The 15,784-nt window shown below is 34.0% G+C and overlaps 1 protein-coding gene across 1 annotated transcript; it reads left to right on the top strand.

Annotated features, from left to right (window-relative positions):
• The first annotated feature begins 217 nt into the window (after positions 1 to 217).
• Positions 218 to 7,208, top strand: LOC134258504 (uncharacterized). Its single transcript, XM_062741070.1, has 2 exons — positions 218 to 5,458; positions 5,550 to 7,208. Exons 1-2 carry the CDS (start codon positions 218 to 220, stop codon positions 7,206 to 7,208), a joined length of 6,900 nt encoding a protein of 2,299 aa, XP_062597054.1.
• Positions 7,209 to 15,784: the final 8,576 nt, after the last annotated feature.

Genomic DNA, 15,784 nt, shown 5'->3' with positions numbered 1-15,784 from the left:
AGCAGGGTTAGCTTATCACAAACTTAAAAATGCAAAGAGTTGGACAGCAATGGATATGGACAGAGTTTTAATGACAGGGGATGAACTGTACACATATTTGCAAAGAAGCTGAACAACCAATGATAGGTATTTACTTGTAGAGGAATTGCCTCAATTCTTTAAATGCTTTAACCGATCATATCAGTTTCATGCCAATCAGACTTATGCAAGTGTTATTATGGCAAATGATGATATCAACTATGCAGAGTTTAATGCACTTCCACTAGATGAAGCACTTCAGGTTGCCCTTTCAGACACTGATGGCTGTTTTGTATGCTTTGGTGGAAATACAATGTTTATAGGAGTAACAGAAAGTGGTTTCTTTGCTTTTGATTCTCATTCTAGATGTTCAGATGGAATGTTAAGTGTGACAGGTAGGAGCACAAGAGTTTTATTTCAGCATGTAAATGAAGTGTATTCTCATCTTCAAGGTCTTGCTTTTTCAATGGGATATACAAGAAATGTTGAATGTAACTTGACTAGCGTCTCCTGCAAGATGGGTGATATTGCGAATGTCAGTGATATGTCTGAGGTAGAAGAAAATATTGATGGAAAGTCTGAAGGGTCAAAGTTATCTGGGGATATTACACATGAAACAGGTGATGCAGATGATGACTTGTTTTTCATTGGTCATGAGCAGTTCCAGTTCAGCTTCATTCCCTTGAGTACAAACTTGAAAAAACACCTTTGTGAAAATTTGAACATTCCATTCGTTAGCATTGAAAATTATGGTGATATCAAGTTTTATAGAACTAATATTTCAGAACCCTTATCCGAAAAGAAAATAACAGGAGATGGGAACTGCTTCTTCAGAGCTGTTTCATTCAGCCTTGCAAATTCGGAAGATTTCCATTATGTTATACGCAATGCTGTTTGTGAGCATATAATAGAAAACAAAGAGATATTTCAACCATTCCTAAGAGATGGTGTACAGTCTGTCGAAAGTCACTTGTCTTTCACACGAATGTCTCAGGACGGTTCTTGGGCTACTGAGGTTGAAATATATGCAACAGCTCATCTTCTAAACATTGATGTATACACCTTCTCCAGAGAAAGTTGGTTAAGGTTTTCAGTTGCTGAAGTAGAACCTTGTGTGCAGAGCAAAACTGAAGCAATTTATTTGATTCACCAAGAGCAGAACCATTACAATGTTGTACTGTCTGTTAATGGAGAGGAAATTGACTTAGCATCAAGGCAATTGTTTAAAATTTCTCAAGAGTATGAAAAGCGATACCAAAATCGAACACGAATGCAGGTTAAAAGACAATCTAGAACAAGGAAACGAGAAAATTTTAGTGCAGTCAAGAAACGGAATGAGTCTTTGAGACAAAGGTATAGGGAAGATGAGAAATTTAGAGATAAGAAGCTAAAAACATCGTTTATAAATTATGCAACAAATGATGATCACAGGGAAAATGTCAAGAATAAAAGTATTGACAAATATGCAATAAATGAAAAGCATAGGGAGAATATCAAGAAGAGAAGCATTAACAAGTATGCAACACATGATGAACATAGAGAAAATGTCAAAAAGAGAAGTGTTGAAAAGTATGCAACACATGATGAACATAGAGAAAATGTCAAAAAGAGAAGTGTTGACAAGTATGCAACACATGATGAACATAGAGAAAATGTCAAAAAGAGAAGCACTGATAAATATGCTATAGACAAAGAGCATAGGGAAGATGTCAAAAGGAGAAGTGTGCAAAAGTATGAAATGGATGAGGAACATAGAGAAGAGGTAAAAGCTAAAAGTAAACTTAAGTACAAGACAGATGAATCGCACAGAATTCTAGTCAATACTGCGAGTAAAAAGAGATACAGGGAAAATGAAAGTTTCCGAGAAGCAAAGCTCAAAACTGCAGCTAACAAGTACAGAAGTGATGAATCTTTTAGGTCAGAAATAAAAAGTTTGAGTAGACATCAATATGTTTCAAATGTAAAAACAAGAACGAAAAAGAAAGAGATGGTAAAAAGTCAAAGAAGTGCTCAAAGAGCAAGATTGCAAAACCAGGAAGAGGTCGTGAAAGTATTTAAAGAAAAGGCTGTGCAAGGCATCGAATATTCGTGCTGTTGTTGTGATCGGCTCCTGTTTCAAAATCAAGTTCAAAGATGTGAACGAAAAGCATATGCTAAGACTGAGCAGACAGCACATGTTGCAGACTTGTGTATTCAAGATAAGTACTGTCACAAATGCATAGAGTCATGTCCTAAAGATTGCATTAAGTCAACGTTATGGATTTGTTATACTTGTCACAGGAAAATCTTGAGTGGTAATCTTCCAGCAGAAGCTGCAGCTAACAAAATGGCCTTGGAAGATATTCCAAAGGAATTGACAGAATTGAACAGTCTTGAGAAACACTTAATTGCAATACACATACCTTTCATGAAAGTCATGAGTCTACCCCATGGTGGTCAGAAAAATATCCACGGGCCAGTTGTATGTGTACCATCGGATCTGAAGAAAGTTACAAGTTTACCGATGAAACCCGGAGAAGATCTTCTACTTAAAGTTAAATTAAAGAGAAAGTTGAATTATAAAGGCTACAGCGAATACCAGTTTGTTGATCCGAAACACATATGTGAGGCATTGAAGTTTTTAAAACTTAACAATCAGTGGTATGAAGATGTAGCTGTTGATACAAACTGGAAAGGACAAATTGAAGATGAAGAAATATCGGATGTTGGCGATTTACAATCAGAGGATGATGAACAGCAGCGCATGGTGTCAGATACTTGTCTACAACCTGTTGATATTGGTCAGGAGGTTCTTGATCATTATTTCGATGATATTTATGACATTGCTCCAGGAGAAGGCAATAATCCAGTAAGGATGTTACAAGAAGAAGGAAATGAGGCAAAAACATTTCCATACCTTTTCCCAAGTGGGAGTTTTTCATGGAATGACATCAGAGAAACACGAATAACACTGTCAAGATACTTCAACAATCGTCTTATGAATACAGACGCGAGATTTGCGAAAGACAGTAATTACATTTTCTTCAGTCAGTATATGTCCGATTTAAACCAGGTTATAGAGAAGACACAGATATCTATTAGGAAATCTGTCAGAAGAATAGAAAATGACCAAGAAGTGACAGCAAACATGGTACAGGACCCTGTAGTACTTTCCAAGTTGATGAAAAGTGACGAAGCTTTGCGATTCATGCAGCCTATTCGTGGAACGCCAGCATACTGGTCAGCTGCACAGAAGGATTTGTTTGCTATGCTTCGACAACTAGGGATACCTACTTGGTTTTGTTCCTTCTCTGCAGCTGAACATAGATGGAATGATGCAGTCGCAACAATATTGAAACAACAAAATGATAACAGAGATGCTTATATGTTAGACTGGTCTGAAAAGAATGAGGTGCTGAGAAGTAATCCTGTCACTGTTGCCAGAATGTTTGAGCATAGATTTCATGTTTTTCAAACAGAAGTGATATTTTCACCTGCACAACCAATTGGAAAAGTATCCGATTTTTTCCAAAGAGTCGAATTTCAACAGAGGGGGTCACCTCACATGCATTGCTTATATTGGATAGAAAATGCACCAAAACTTGATGAAGACGGAGAGGAAGCCGTGTGTAATTTCATAAATAAATACGTAAGTTGTGCAGTGCCCTCTGAGGAAGAAGATTTGGAGCTGATGAACATTGTCTCAGCAGTACAACAGCATAGCAAAAAACATTCTAAGTCATGCAAAAAGAAGGGCACAGAATGTAGGTTTAATTTCCCAAGACCACCTTCTGTATGCACATTCATCAATTCTCCTTTTGAGGAAGACGACGATACTGAGACTACGGATTTGCAAAAACAACAATCAATTGCTAAGGAAATTCTATTACAAGTTTGGAATGAAGTGCAAGATGAAGCGAATAATTCGAAGACGACCGAAAATATTTTCAGTCATCTAGGATTGACCCAAGCGCAGTATGAGGAAACTCATAAAAGATTAGCAAAAAAGAGAACTGTGATTCTTGAAAGAAATCCAAATGAACTCTGGATAAATCAGTATAATCCATGCCTCTTAAAATGCTGGGATGCCAATATGGACATTCAGTTTGTTTTGGATCCATTTAGCTGCATTGTCTACATCATTTCGTACATCTCAAAGTCGGAGAGAGAAATGGGAATGCTGTTGAAACAAACAAAAATAGAAGCAGAAGAAGGCAACGAGAGTGCACGAACAACCTTAAAGAAAATTGGTTCTGCCTATTTGAATCATAGAGAAGTGAGTACACAAGAAGCTGTTTATCGTGTGTGTAACCTCAAAATGAAGGAATGTTCAAGAAAGGTAGTGTTTGTACCAGTGGGTGATAATCCTACTCGACTAACTAAGCCATTGTCTCAACTAAAAAGAAATCACAGAAAGGGAAACGATGAAAATGCTGAGGATGACGATGAGGAGGATGACATTTGGATGACAAATGTGGTAGAAAGATATGAAAATCGACCAAATGATCCTTTGTTTCAGAATATGTGTTTGGCAGAATTTTGTTCTGATTTCAGAATACTTGCTAAATCACAGGTTCCAAAGACTCAAAACGAAAATGTGTTTGAACTCAAGAACTCGAAGGGTTTTGTCCAAAGAAGAACTCGTACAAAACCAGCTGTAATAAGATACCCGAGATTCAATCAAGAGAAGATGCCAGAAAAGTATTACCAATGTCTGCTACAGCTCTTCTTACCTTACTTAACACAGAGCCAGTTGAAACCTCCTGGGTTTGAGCTTTATGAAGCATTTTATGGAAATGGATATGTTCGAATAACAGGAAAGCAGAGAGTGCAGTCAGTGAAATCAATTGTTGACAGAAACAGATCACGTTATGCTCAAAGCGAAGATATCATTGCAGAGGCATTGGAAACTTATGAAAATATTGGGGAACCAGAAGATGCTTGGGCAAACCTTTGTCCAGAAACAGAGGCAATGAGACAAGAATGCTCAGTCAATAGAAATGAAATTCTAGATTTGAATGAACCAGAAGAGCTGCCAGACATGCAAACAGAAAGCTGTTCAGATGTCCTTTACAAAGTACAACAGAATACACACTCAAGGGAGGAAACTACGCAGATTCTTCAAAGTTTAAATGAAACACAAATGAAGGTATTTTATTTGGTACAGGAATGGTGTTTGCAGAAAAAGTTTGGAGAAAAAACTGATGCATTGCATATTTTTATAACAGGTGGAGCAGGAACAGGCAAGAGTCATCTTATCAAGGCCATACATATCGAAGCATCTCGAATACTAGGGAAACAAATGACTTCTCCTGACGGTGTTTCAGTACTACTGGCCGCTTTTACTGGAACAGCTGCATTCAACATTGGAGGAAATACGATCCATCATTTATGTTCATTGCCCAAATATATGTCTCTGCCTTATGAACCATTGAAAGAACAGACTTTAAGCGAAATGAGAGTTCAACTGGGAGATCTGCAAATTTTGATTATTGATGAAATTTCGATGGTGTATAAAAGATTATTATACTATGTTCATGAGATTTGTACAGATTAAGAAATGCAAGGAGCCATTTGGAGGAGTGTCAGTGATTGCGGTTGGAGATTTCTACCAGCTCCCTCCTGTAAAACAGCGTAAAGATGAAAGACTGTATAAAGACAATGCTCTTTATCCTGTTGATTATTGGGTAGACTTTTTCAAAGTAGTTGACTTGACTGAGATTATGAGACAACGTGAAGACATTCCGTTTGCGACAGCGCTGAATTCAATTCGGACTAGACCAATTAAACAACCACTGGAAGAGGAAATAAGTTCTATCTTAAATGATTGTTTAAGAGAGGGGCCAGAAAATGTCCTCCACGTCTATGCAACAAATGAGGAAGTCAATGCATATAACTTGACAATGCTCAGAAGGACTTGTCCAGACCTTGTTGAGATTGATGCTCAAGACTTTTCGAAAGATAGAACAACAGGCAAGTTAATCTTAAGGAGTAAACCAAAAACAAGTTCCAAAACAGACAATCTTTCTAGCAGTTTGTTAATGGGTGTTAATGCAAGAGTTATGCTCACAAGAAACTGTAATGTGGATGACGGCCTAGTAAATGGAGTAATGGGGCACATCTCTCATTTTGTGTATAGTCAGAAGCATGCTACAAACATCGTCATAGCAGTTGGAGTAATATTTGACAATGTCAACGTTGGGAAGAAGTCTGGGAAAAAATCGAAAAATGGAAATATTGTTCTAATCGAAAGAGTTCAAGAAGAGATACTAGAACAGAAAAGACAAAATGTAGTTCGACATCAGTTTCCATTACGTTTGTCGTGGGCATGTACTTCTCACAAAGTACAAGGAATGACAGTGGACAAGGTTGTAGTCAACTTGGATAAGACATTCTCTCCTGGACAAGGATATGTTGCTTTAAGTAGAGTGACGTCAAAAGAAGGATTATATATTGAAACAAACAATGTGGAATCGCTACAGAAGAAGATATACGCTGATCCAGAAGTCAAAGCAGCTTTGCAAGGGATGCAAAAATTAGATCTGCCTAACTTTGATAAGTTAGAACAAGGGGTAACACTTTTGCTTCACAATATTCAAAGTCTCAACAAACATTTTGGGGATTTGCAAAGAGATATCCGATTCAGGAATGCAGATATAATCTGCCTAACAGAGACTTGGTTGAGATCTGAACAAAATGTTAGTGCATTTACAATAGAGGGATTTAGTTTTCACCAATTAACCAGAGGAGATGCGTATGATGACAGAAATGATAACGTTTTACAGTTGCGTGCATCAAAGGGTGGAGGTGTGGCTGTCTACATTAAAGATGCTGGACAAGAAAATGTCATGTGTTCTCTTCCTGAGAAGAACGTGGAGGCCATTTGCTTGAAAAATCTGTCAAAAGATATGGTAGTTTTAACTGTCTATCGGCCAAATTCTTTGGATGTTACTCATTTCTTAATGCAGTTTGAAAAAGTGGTTGCACATTTCATGTCACAGTGTAAATTTCTTGTTTGTCTTGGAGACTTCAATGAAGATGCCAGATGTACAGGGGTTATTCAGACCTTTATGCTTAACCGAGGTTTTAAGCAAATGGTTGATTTTAATACGACAGAAGGGGGAACTATCCTTGACCATGTATACTTGTCAAGATCTTTACAGGCAACAGTGAAAAAGATACCAACATATTACAGTTATGAAAAATGGTAATGATGCATTATCTGGTAACAATCATGAACATCTTTACAAAAAGTGAAAGTTGCATTAATGTAACAATTAAAATTGATATATAAAGACAAAGAATTGGCTCCTCTTACTAACTAGTGTATGTGTCCAGACTCTCTCTTGTAATTTGGTTTAAAATAAGTAGGGATGGTAGTTGTATTTGATGAACTTGTTATTCCATCAGAGCGATTACTATAATTTCTTTTCTCAAAAATATAAGTCACGAGGAAGGAGATTGTACCGAGACAAATCAACTTCAAAAAAATAGTACATATATAAAGAGTTATCCTCATTAAGATATCATTTGAGAAGTGTTAATTATCCCTTTTTCATCTCAAATGGGAGATATAAACGGAATTAACAATTATTCAGAAGTTTCTTTCTAAATAGTTAGAATAAATTATGGATTTAAATACATACGAAAAGGCGTTCAATAAATAATGTCATTGGGGCTTAGAAATGAAGCCTTTTCCAAACAACGCTTTTCAATGAATTAGTCTTCATTTTGATTTTACTTATTAATCTATTTCAATGTCAAACACATGTCCATAACATTTTTTATCCATTTTCTGATTGTTTTTAGAACTTTCGCATTTTTGGGTATGTTTTTAATTATTTTCCCTTTTCGAAAATGGCAGATACAATGATTTCCTGGACTTGTTTTTTCCTTCTGAAAGGTGTTTTATTCAAGTTTGGAAATATGTTGTCAAAAGGTCAAAGATCTGGCAAATATTGTTAATATGAAAAACATTAACTTTCTGTTTATCCGGTAATCCCCTTTACTCTTTAGGGCATGCGGGTTTAAATGCTGTCATGAAGAAATTCAATGTAGTGGATTCCTTTCTGGGTCCTTTCTCTGATCAACCTTTCGATTTATGTGCAAAAAAACTGCTTTTATAGACACCTCCAGATATTAAACTTTTCCCCAAATATTTGAAGAATAATACCACTAATATTTAAGAAAATTGCATATAAATCTGTTTTTGTGCTCTTGCATACCTTTGCAAATCTTGTGATTTTAAAGACATTTAGCCGTTTTTATCAAATACATCTTATGGTTAATTGTATTTTAATGGTTTTAAGCAATAGATTTTTACATGTTACAATATCTGTTTGAATATAAAACAAACGTGGATTTTTACAATTAGTGATATTTTAAAATAATTGTCAAGACTTTTGTTCACGCTGTCGTTTTCACTATTTTTTCAAAATACAGAATGACCTTAAAGAGTACCAAGATTTAATAAACTTTCAAACGTTTCTTAAAAACAGTGTAAACTACCCCTGATGTGATGTAAAATCAAATTTGCTATGTGCCTAAAAATCAATCAACACATCAAATATTTTTGTTGTGGAGGCAAACAGTACAAAGTTCTTTTAATTTTTTTTGGCAAGGAGGGTCCTTACTTTTTATGCCCGTTAAATTAATTTTTAAGTTTGAAATCCACCTGCTAATTTGTCTATAAAACAGGCATTGGTTGCTGTAAATGACACATATTTCAATGAGTATTTCTTTGGGATTTTTAAAAAGTTTTACAGCAGCTTTAATGTTGCTTTTATTTCAACTCTAGTTTACTATTTTTTACTATTCATTTATAATGCAGTGTCTCGAGTAGCCCTTGTTTCCCAGCTCTAAAAAGTTCGTTCAATCTCACGATAAAACTATATGATGAAAAGTGGTCACATAAACTGTTATAAATTCATTAAAGATTCAATAATGACAGAAAGTCAAGCTTTATGTCATATGACTGCTATGTTGTATGTAATCGAGCTAATGACATTATTTATTGAACGCCCCTCGTATTTGCAAAAAGAAATCTATAATATACTATTGCAAATCGTTAATGAACAAATTTTTGCTTCAGTAATGTACAAAATAGGCCTTAAAGAAAAGATAAAAAACGCAGGGTATTTAATATCGAAACAAAATGACGATATCAAAAATTTCGAAAATTGGTAATTTGAGAATGATTTGAAGTATCAACCTTTTTTTTTGATTCACTTGAAATCTCTTGTCATTCAGCACAACTTTTCTTTGTGTTTTGACAAATAATCAACAGGGACGAAGATATGAAATAAAACGTGTCAAATTTTGTGAGATTTGTCCAAGACATTTTTTCGGGCTCTATCGTAATTCGACGCCTTTTGAGCTAGAAAGATTTGGTTCACCTGCCTTCAACTCAACATCATCCTTTTCTTTCATTGAAAATCTTTAAATATTTTAAGTCGTGTCTAACCCAAAATCCAGAACGAGCTAATCCTTTGCATTCTGGCCCCTGTGACCCCTCATTATGTAATATGTGATCTAAATTTCATAATATGTTGTATCAAATCGTTAAGATGAATATCTTTTTTTCCGTAATGTGTTACAACAGATAAAGATTAAAACCTCTTGAAGATTTTAAAGAGTTTTTGTTCATACCTTTTCAGTGACTTCGTTTCGTTGTGGAGATATGCGGAATGGAAATATTTTGGGGTCATCCCTATAAGTCCTTAAAGGTGATAAATCCTCTGCTTACGCATATGAAATTATACTTTAACTTTTATGATTTTTCAAAGCAAATGTATAAGCTGAATAAAATACAAACAATTACAGCATGGCGTGCAAAATTTGGCAAGAAGGGCACTTCAACTTGACAAATTTATATAGATTTCGAAGATTTTTTGAATAATAGACATTTGTATCATTAAGAGTTATCTCTTTTATCAGAGTATCAAAAATGTACCTTAATGGTGCCATTATACAAAAACTATACACATTTTCTGATATCTGTTGTTCAATACTGTTTATCAAAATACTCACATTTTCCAAGATATAACGCATCAATAGTTTAGCTTTTTGGCCCTTTGTGACCCCTAATTACGTTACATATTATCAAAATTTTATATCTTTTTGCTAATCGTAAAGATTATCTTTGCTTCAATTATGTATTACAAAATATTGTTCATTATAGATTTATAGATGAAAGATTTCTTGAAAAGTATCATCGTTTTCAAAACAATATTCTGAGCATTTTTTTTCAATATTGTTTATTAAAATATCATCCCTTTTTCAAGATATAATGAGTCAAAAATTAAGCATTCTGATGCTTTGCAGCCCCTAATTGCATAACATATGATCAAATTTTTATAATTTGTTGTTGCTTCTGTAAATGTATTACAAAATTATGATCATTAAACAGTTAAAGATGAATCATTTTTGGTCCCTCTGGGCCTCTGATTTGAAGACCCCTCTTTCTTGATATCAAATGAAAGAGCTTGTGATTTTAAGACTTTTTATTCAATACCTAATGCAAAATGTATAAAGAAAATTTTTTCTGACCATCTTTTGATCAATATTGCTTATCAAAATATTCCCCCTTTTTGAGATATAAAACGTCAAAATTTGTATTATGGTCCCTTTTGATCACTAATTACTTAACATATGATCTAAATTTTACAATATACTGTTCTAAATCGGTAAGATTAATAGCTTTTCTCTATTAATGTATTCCAAAATATTGATCATTAAAGAGTTAAAGATGAAAGTCTTTTGCCCCATCTGAGTTCCTAATTTGAGGGATCAACCCCTTTTTCTTGATTTCAAATGAAAGTTCTCGTAAATTTGAAGAATTTTTGTTCAATATTCAGCATTAAAGATTAAACAATCTGGCCCCCGTGTGAGCGTAACATATGATCAAATCGTTAAGATGAATACCTTTGCTTCTGTAATGTATCACAAAATATTGATCATTGGAGTTTTATGAAGAGACTTACTTTTACATTCGACAGCTGACTTTTACATTTTAGTAACAGGTGTTTGTCTCTGTTTAAAATATAAAAGTCGATGAATGTAAAAGTAAGTCTCTTCATAAAACTCAATGAAGAAGTTAAAGATAAGACTTTTGGCCCCTCCCAAATGAGCCCCTACTTTGACGAGTCTACCCGTTTTCTTCATATCGAATGAAAGGTCTTGTGATTTTGAAGACTTTTTGTTCAACATCTTTTCAGAGATTTCGTTCCGTTATGCTTCTGTAATGTTTTACAAAATATTGATCAATAAGGAGTTAAAGATGAAAGAAATCCAAACAGTGCATACTTGGTTATTCTGATTATCTTTTGTTCAATATTGTTAATCAAAATATTCACACTCATCAAATTATTAGCCGTCAAAGATTTAGCATTCTGCCCCCTTGTGACACCATATTACGTAACATATTTATGAACAAAATTTGATAATATGTAGTTGCAAATCGCTAATATGAATAGTATTGTTTCAGTAATGTATGACAAATTATTGATCATAATAGAGCTAAAGATGAAAGACTTTTGAACCTCTGAGCCCGTAAATGAGAACTCAGCCCCATTTTTGATATCACATGAAAAGTTTTGTGGTTTTGAAGATCTGTTGTTCAACACTTATTCAGAGGTTTCTTTTTGTTGTGGATATATTCAGAATCGAAATATTTAGGGGCTATCGCTCAATGCCCTTAAAGGCAGAGATTTTAGCACTGCCTTCAAAAATACCTGATCTGGGTAGCCCTGTCAATCAATTGCATGAAGGTTCATTACTGGATGCTGGAACTTGATTGACATTTACTTACTGGTCCCTGTGTATACCCTGTACACCTTGTATGCGACTCGTGGGGACCTTCAAATTAACTTTTGATTCTTTGATGTTTACCGAACATGGTAAAGAGAAACTGCATTACTATGAAAAAATTTTGCTTGATGGTATTTGAATTAAAGATATCTTTTAGTATTTAAAAGGATTATGATAAAATATACATTTTTCAAAAAATATTTTTAAATATAATTCCAATGAAATTTCGATTTAGATTTTAATATGCTAAACGGTAATGCTAAAGTGGAAAAGTTATTAAGTTTAGAGCAGCACTATGTGAAGTTATTAAATTTGGAAAATATTCATAAATGTTTCTAATCATGGGTTGTTTATATTTTTATTTGTTATTCAGACTTCATTCAGACGAATTTAGTGACAAAGCCTTATTAAGATTACGATAACATGGATAAACCTAAAAGAAAGATTTTTAATGAAATGTAGTTAACTCGACTTTCCTTTTTAATAGATCAGACCCTTCCCTGGGAACAAATAAATTAATTCTAATTTGGTTGTTACTAGCGTTTTTTTTTAATTACTACATACACTTACATCTAAAATAATCTCTGTTTTTTTTTATTTGAATTTACATTATGATATCACATTTTATTTTTAAATGGGTAGGGGTGTTTTCAAATATTCAAAAAAAAAAGTCAATATGCTATTAGATTATGTAGACTTTCCTTACAACTTTTCACTTCTAATTTAAAATTGTCTCAAAATCCCCAACACAGGTAAAGTTTGACACCTGGGGTATTTCACTGTGTATTAAATCACTTCCTGTGTATAGGGATTAGGAGACAGGTGACAAAAGGTAGACTGCTAGCCCCAAGGCATTCACACTTGTACAAAATAAGCCCCTCCCTCACCTGGAATTTACCACCCAGTAAAAAATCTCTGCCTTTACCGTTGTCCAAAAATTCAAAGTATGCATATTGTTTAGAACATTATTCTGACCATCTTTTGTTCAATATGGCTTATCAAAATATTCCCCCTTTTCGAGATATAAAGCGTCAAAGATGTGATATTCTGGCCCCTTGTGACCCCTAATTACGTAACATATTATCAAAATACTATCATATCTTGTTGCAAATTGTTAAGATAAATACTTTTGCTTCAGTAATGTATAACAAAATATTGATCATTAGAGAGTTATAGATAAAAGACATTTGGCCCCTCTGAGCCCCTAATTTGAGGGGTCAGCCCCATTTTCTTGATATCAAATGAAAGGTCTTGTTATTTTAAAGATATTTTGTTCAACACTTATTCAGAGATTTCTATTCGTTGTGGAGATATGCCAAATGGAAATATTTAGGGTCCACTCCTACAAGTCCTTAATGGGGCCGTTTTAAAAAAATTCAAAGTATGCATATTGTTTAGAACATTATTCTGACCATCTTTTGTTCAATATGGCTTATCAAAATATTCCCCCCCTTTTCGAGATATAAAGCATCAAAGATGTGATATTCTGGCCCCTTGTGACCCCTAATTACGTAACATATTATCAAAATATTATTACATATTGTTGCTAATTGTTAAGATAAATACTTTTGCTTCAGTAATGTATAACAAAATATTGATCATTAGAGAGTTATAGATAAAAGACATTTGGCCCCTCTGAGCCCCTAATTTGAGGGCCAGCCCCTTTTTCTTGATATCAAATGAAAGGTCATGTGATTTTGAAGATATTTTGTTCAACACTTACTCAGAGATTTCTATTCTATTGCAGAGATATGCTAAATGAAAATATTTAGGGCCCACTCCTACAAGTCCTTAATGGGTCCGTTTTACAAAAAAATTAAAGTATGCATATTGTTTAGAACATTATTCTGACCATCTTTTGTTCAATATTGCTTATCAAAATATTCCCCCTTTTCAAGATATAAAGCGTCAACGATTTGACATTCTGGCCCCTTGTGACCCCTAATTACGTAAGATATGCTTAAAAGTTTATAATATATTGTTCCAAATGGTTTAAAAATTAAAAATATCGAAAAATCGAGCAGAAAAAATGATAAAATTTTTTGGTCACAAGGGGGATCGAACCCGGGTCGCCCGCGTGACAATCCAACGCGCTAACCATTTAGCCATTGAGATCGCCGCTTCGCGTTTTTAAATGCAAATATCTCGAGATTGGCTTTTTCGATTTTCAAACTAATTACATATTTCGCTTCTGCAAAAGAGTCTCTATTCAATTCTAAAAGAAAAATATTAAAAAAGAAAAGTTGAAAAATTGCGTTTTTTAAATTCGCTTCTGGTATCGACAGGAAGTATTGACGACGCACGAAAAGGCGATTCTGCAACGCTATAAGTCATAAACTATCATCTCCAATTAATCTTCAATTCATATCTTAAGCAGTTTTCGCTATCAAATCAAGACAAAATTGCATTTTAAAATCAGAAAATTGTCTATATCTCACGACCGGAAGTGACATCATAAAAACGCTTAAAAACCTATCAAGATCAATTGATGATCTATTACATATGAAAATTTCATGTAAATCGACCAAGCCGTTTTTGAGAAATCGCGTGCACAAAAATCGGTTGGAAAAAAAATAATAATAATAGGGAAAAAGAAACCGAAGAATAACAAGAAGGTCTTCCGTTGGAAACGGAAGACCTTAATAATAATAGGGAAAAAGAAACCGAACGAAAACAAGAAGGTCTTCCGTTGGAGACGGAAGACCTTAATAATAATAATAATAATAGGGAAAAAGAAACCGAACGAAAACAAGAAGGTCTTCCGTTGGAGACGGAAGACCTTAATAATAATAGGGAAAAAGAAACCGAAGAATAACAAGAAGGTCTTCCGTTGGAGACGGAAGACCTTAATAATAATAATAAAAGTGAAAAAGAAACAATACAATAATAGAAGGGTCTTCCGTTGGAGACGGAAGACCCTAAAAATGAAAAAGAAACAATAGAATAATAGTAGGGTCTTCCGTTGGAGACGGAAGACCCTAATAATAATAATAAAGGTAAAAAAGAAACCGAAGAATAATAGAAGGGTCTTCCGCTGAAGACGGAAGACCCTAATAATAAAGGTAAAAAAGAAACATAAGAATAATAGAAGGGTCTTCCGCTGAAGACGAAAGACCCTAATAATACTATTCTATTTGTTATAACCAAAAATATTATCTGTATAACAACTAACTATGTTTTTTTTTCATATTTTTCATGTATCCCACTGATGATGTTCAATGATGACTCGCCCAAGGTGCTACACCATATTTTACACAATCTAATCAAAACAAAAGGAGTGCCTTAAGGACTATGTAAACATCTCCATGACGCTATATGTACCTTAAACGGTAAACGTGAAACCACTTGTGAACTGTGCAATTACAAATGAATACAAAGTGAACTGTGTGATACTAAGACAACTCCGTTTATTTACAAACTGTGATCATGCGACTTTTTAAATAACTTCCGAACAGTGAGTATTCTGAACAGTGGTTGGAAGTGAACTGTGTAATTATGTGGCTAAATATAGTGAGATGTTGTAATCTAAATGATTATTTTATTTATAATTGTAACAGTACGATTTTTACAATGTTTCTCATGTACATTTAAAGATATATTGGGCACTCATGATATTTTGTTTTAAATTTGGAGCACCAAATTTTTATGGGCGAGGAAGTAATTAATATAGAATTTTTGTGTTATTTTTCCATTTTTTTATGTAAATTGAGTACAAATTCAATATATATTGATTTTCTATGTGTTATTCATATATCAAATGCAAGGTTGTATTTGAAATTACTTAGCATTTATTACTGAGAGGTTGTAAAGATATTCCGCAAATGTTATTTACAAATTGTGTATTTGGACCAGGCGATTGAGCAATATAGTTAAGCACTATCAATAGATCAAATAATTCGTGTAAGTGGTCAGTGTTCTTTAGAAGTAACAATGTTGATTTTGGTCAAGGTTAATGACGTTGAACGCATCCTAAAGTGAT

Source organism: Saccostrea cucullata, unplaced genomic scaffold, assembly GCF_032062105.1.
Source record: "Saccostrea cucullata isolate Sc308-1 unplaced genomic scaffold, CSIRO_AGI_Scuc_v1 ctg2540, whole genome shotgun sequence".
NCBI lineage: Eukaryota > Metazoa > Mollusca > Bivalvia > Ostreida > Ostreidae > Saccostrea > Saccostrea cuccullata.
Note: the sequence above shows the minus strand (reverse complement) of the source record. Positions and strands in the feature narration are given on the sequence as shown.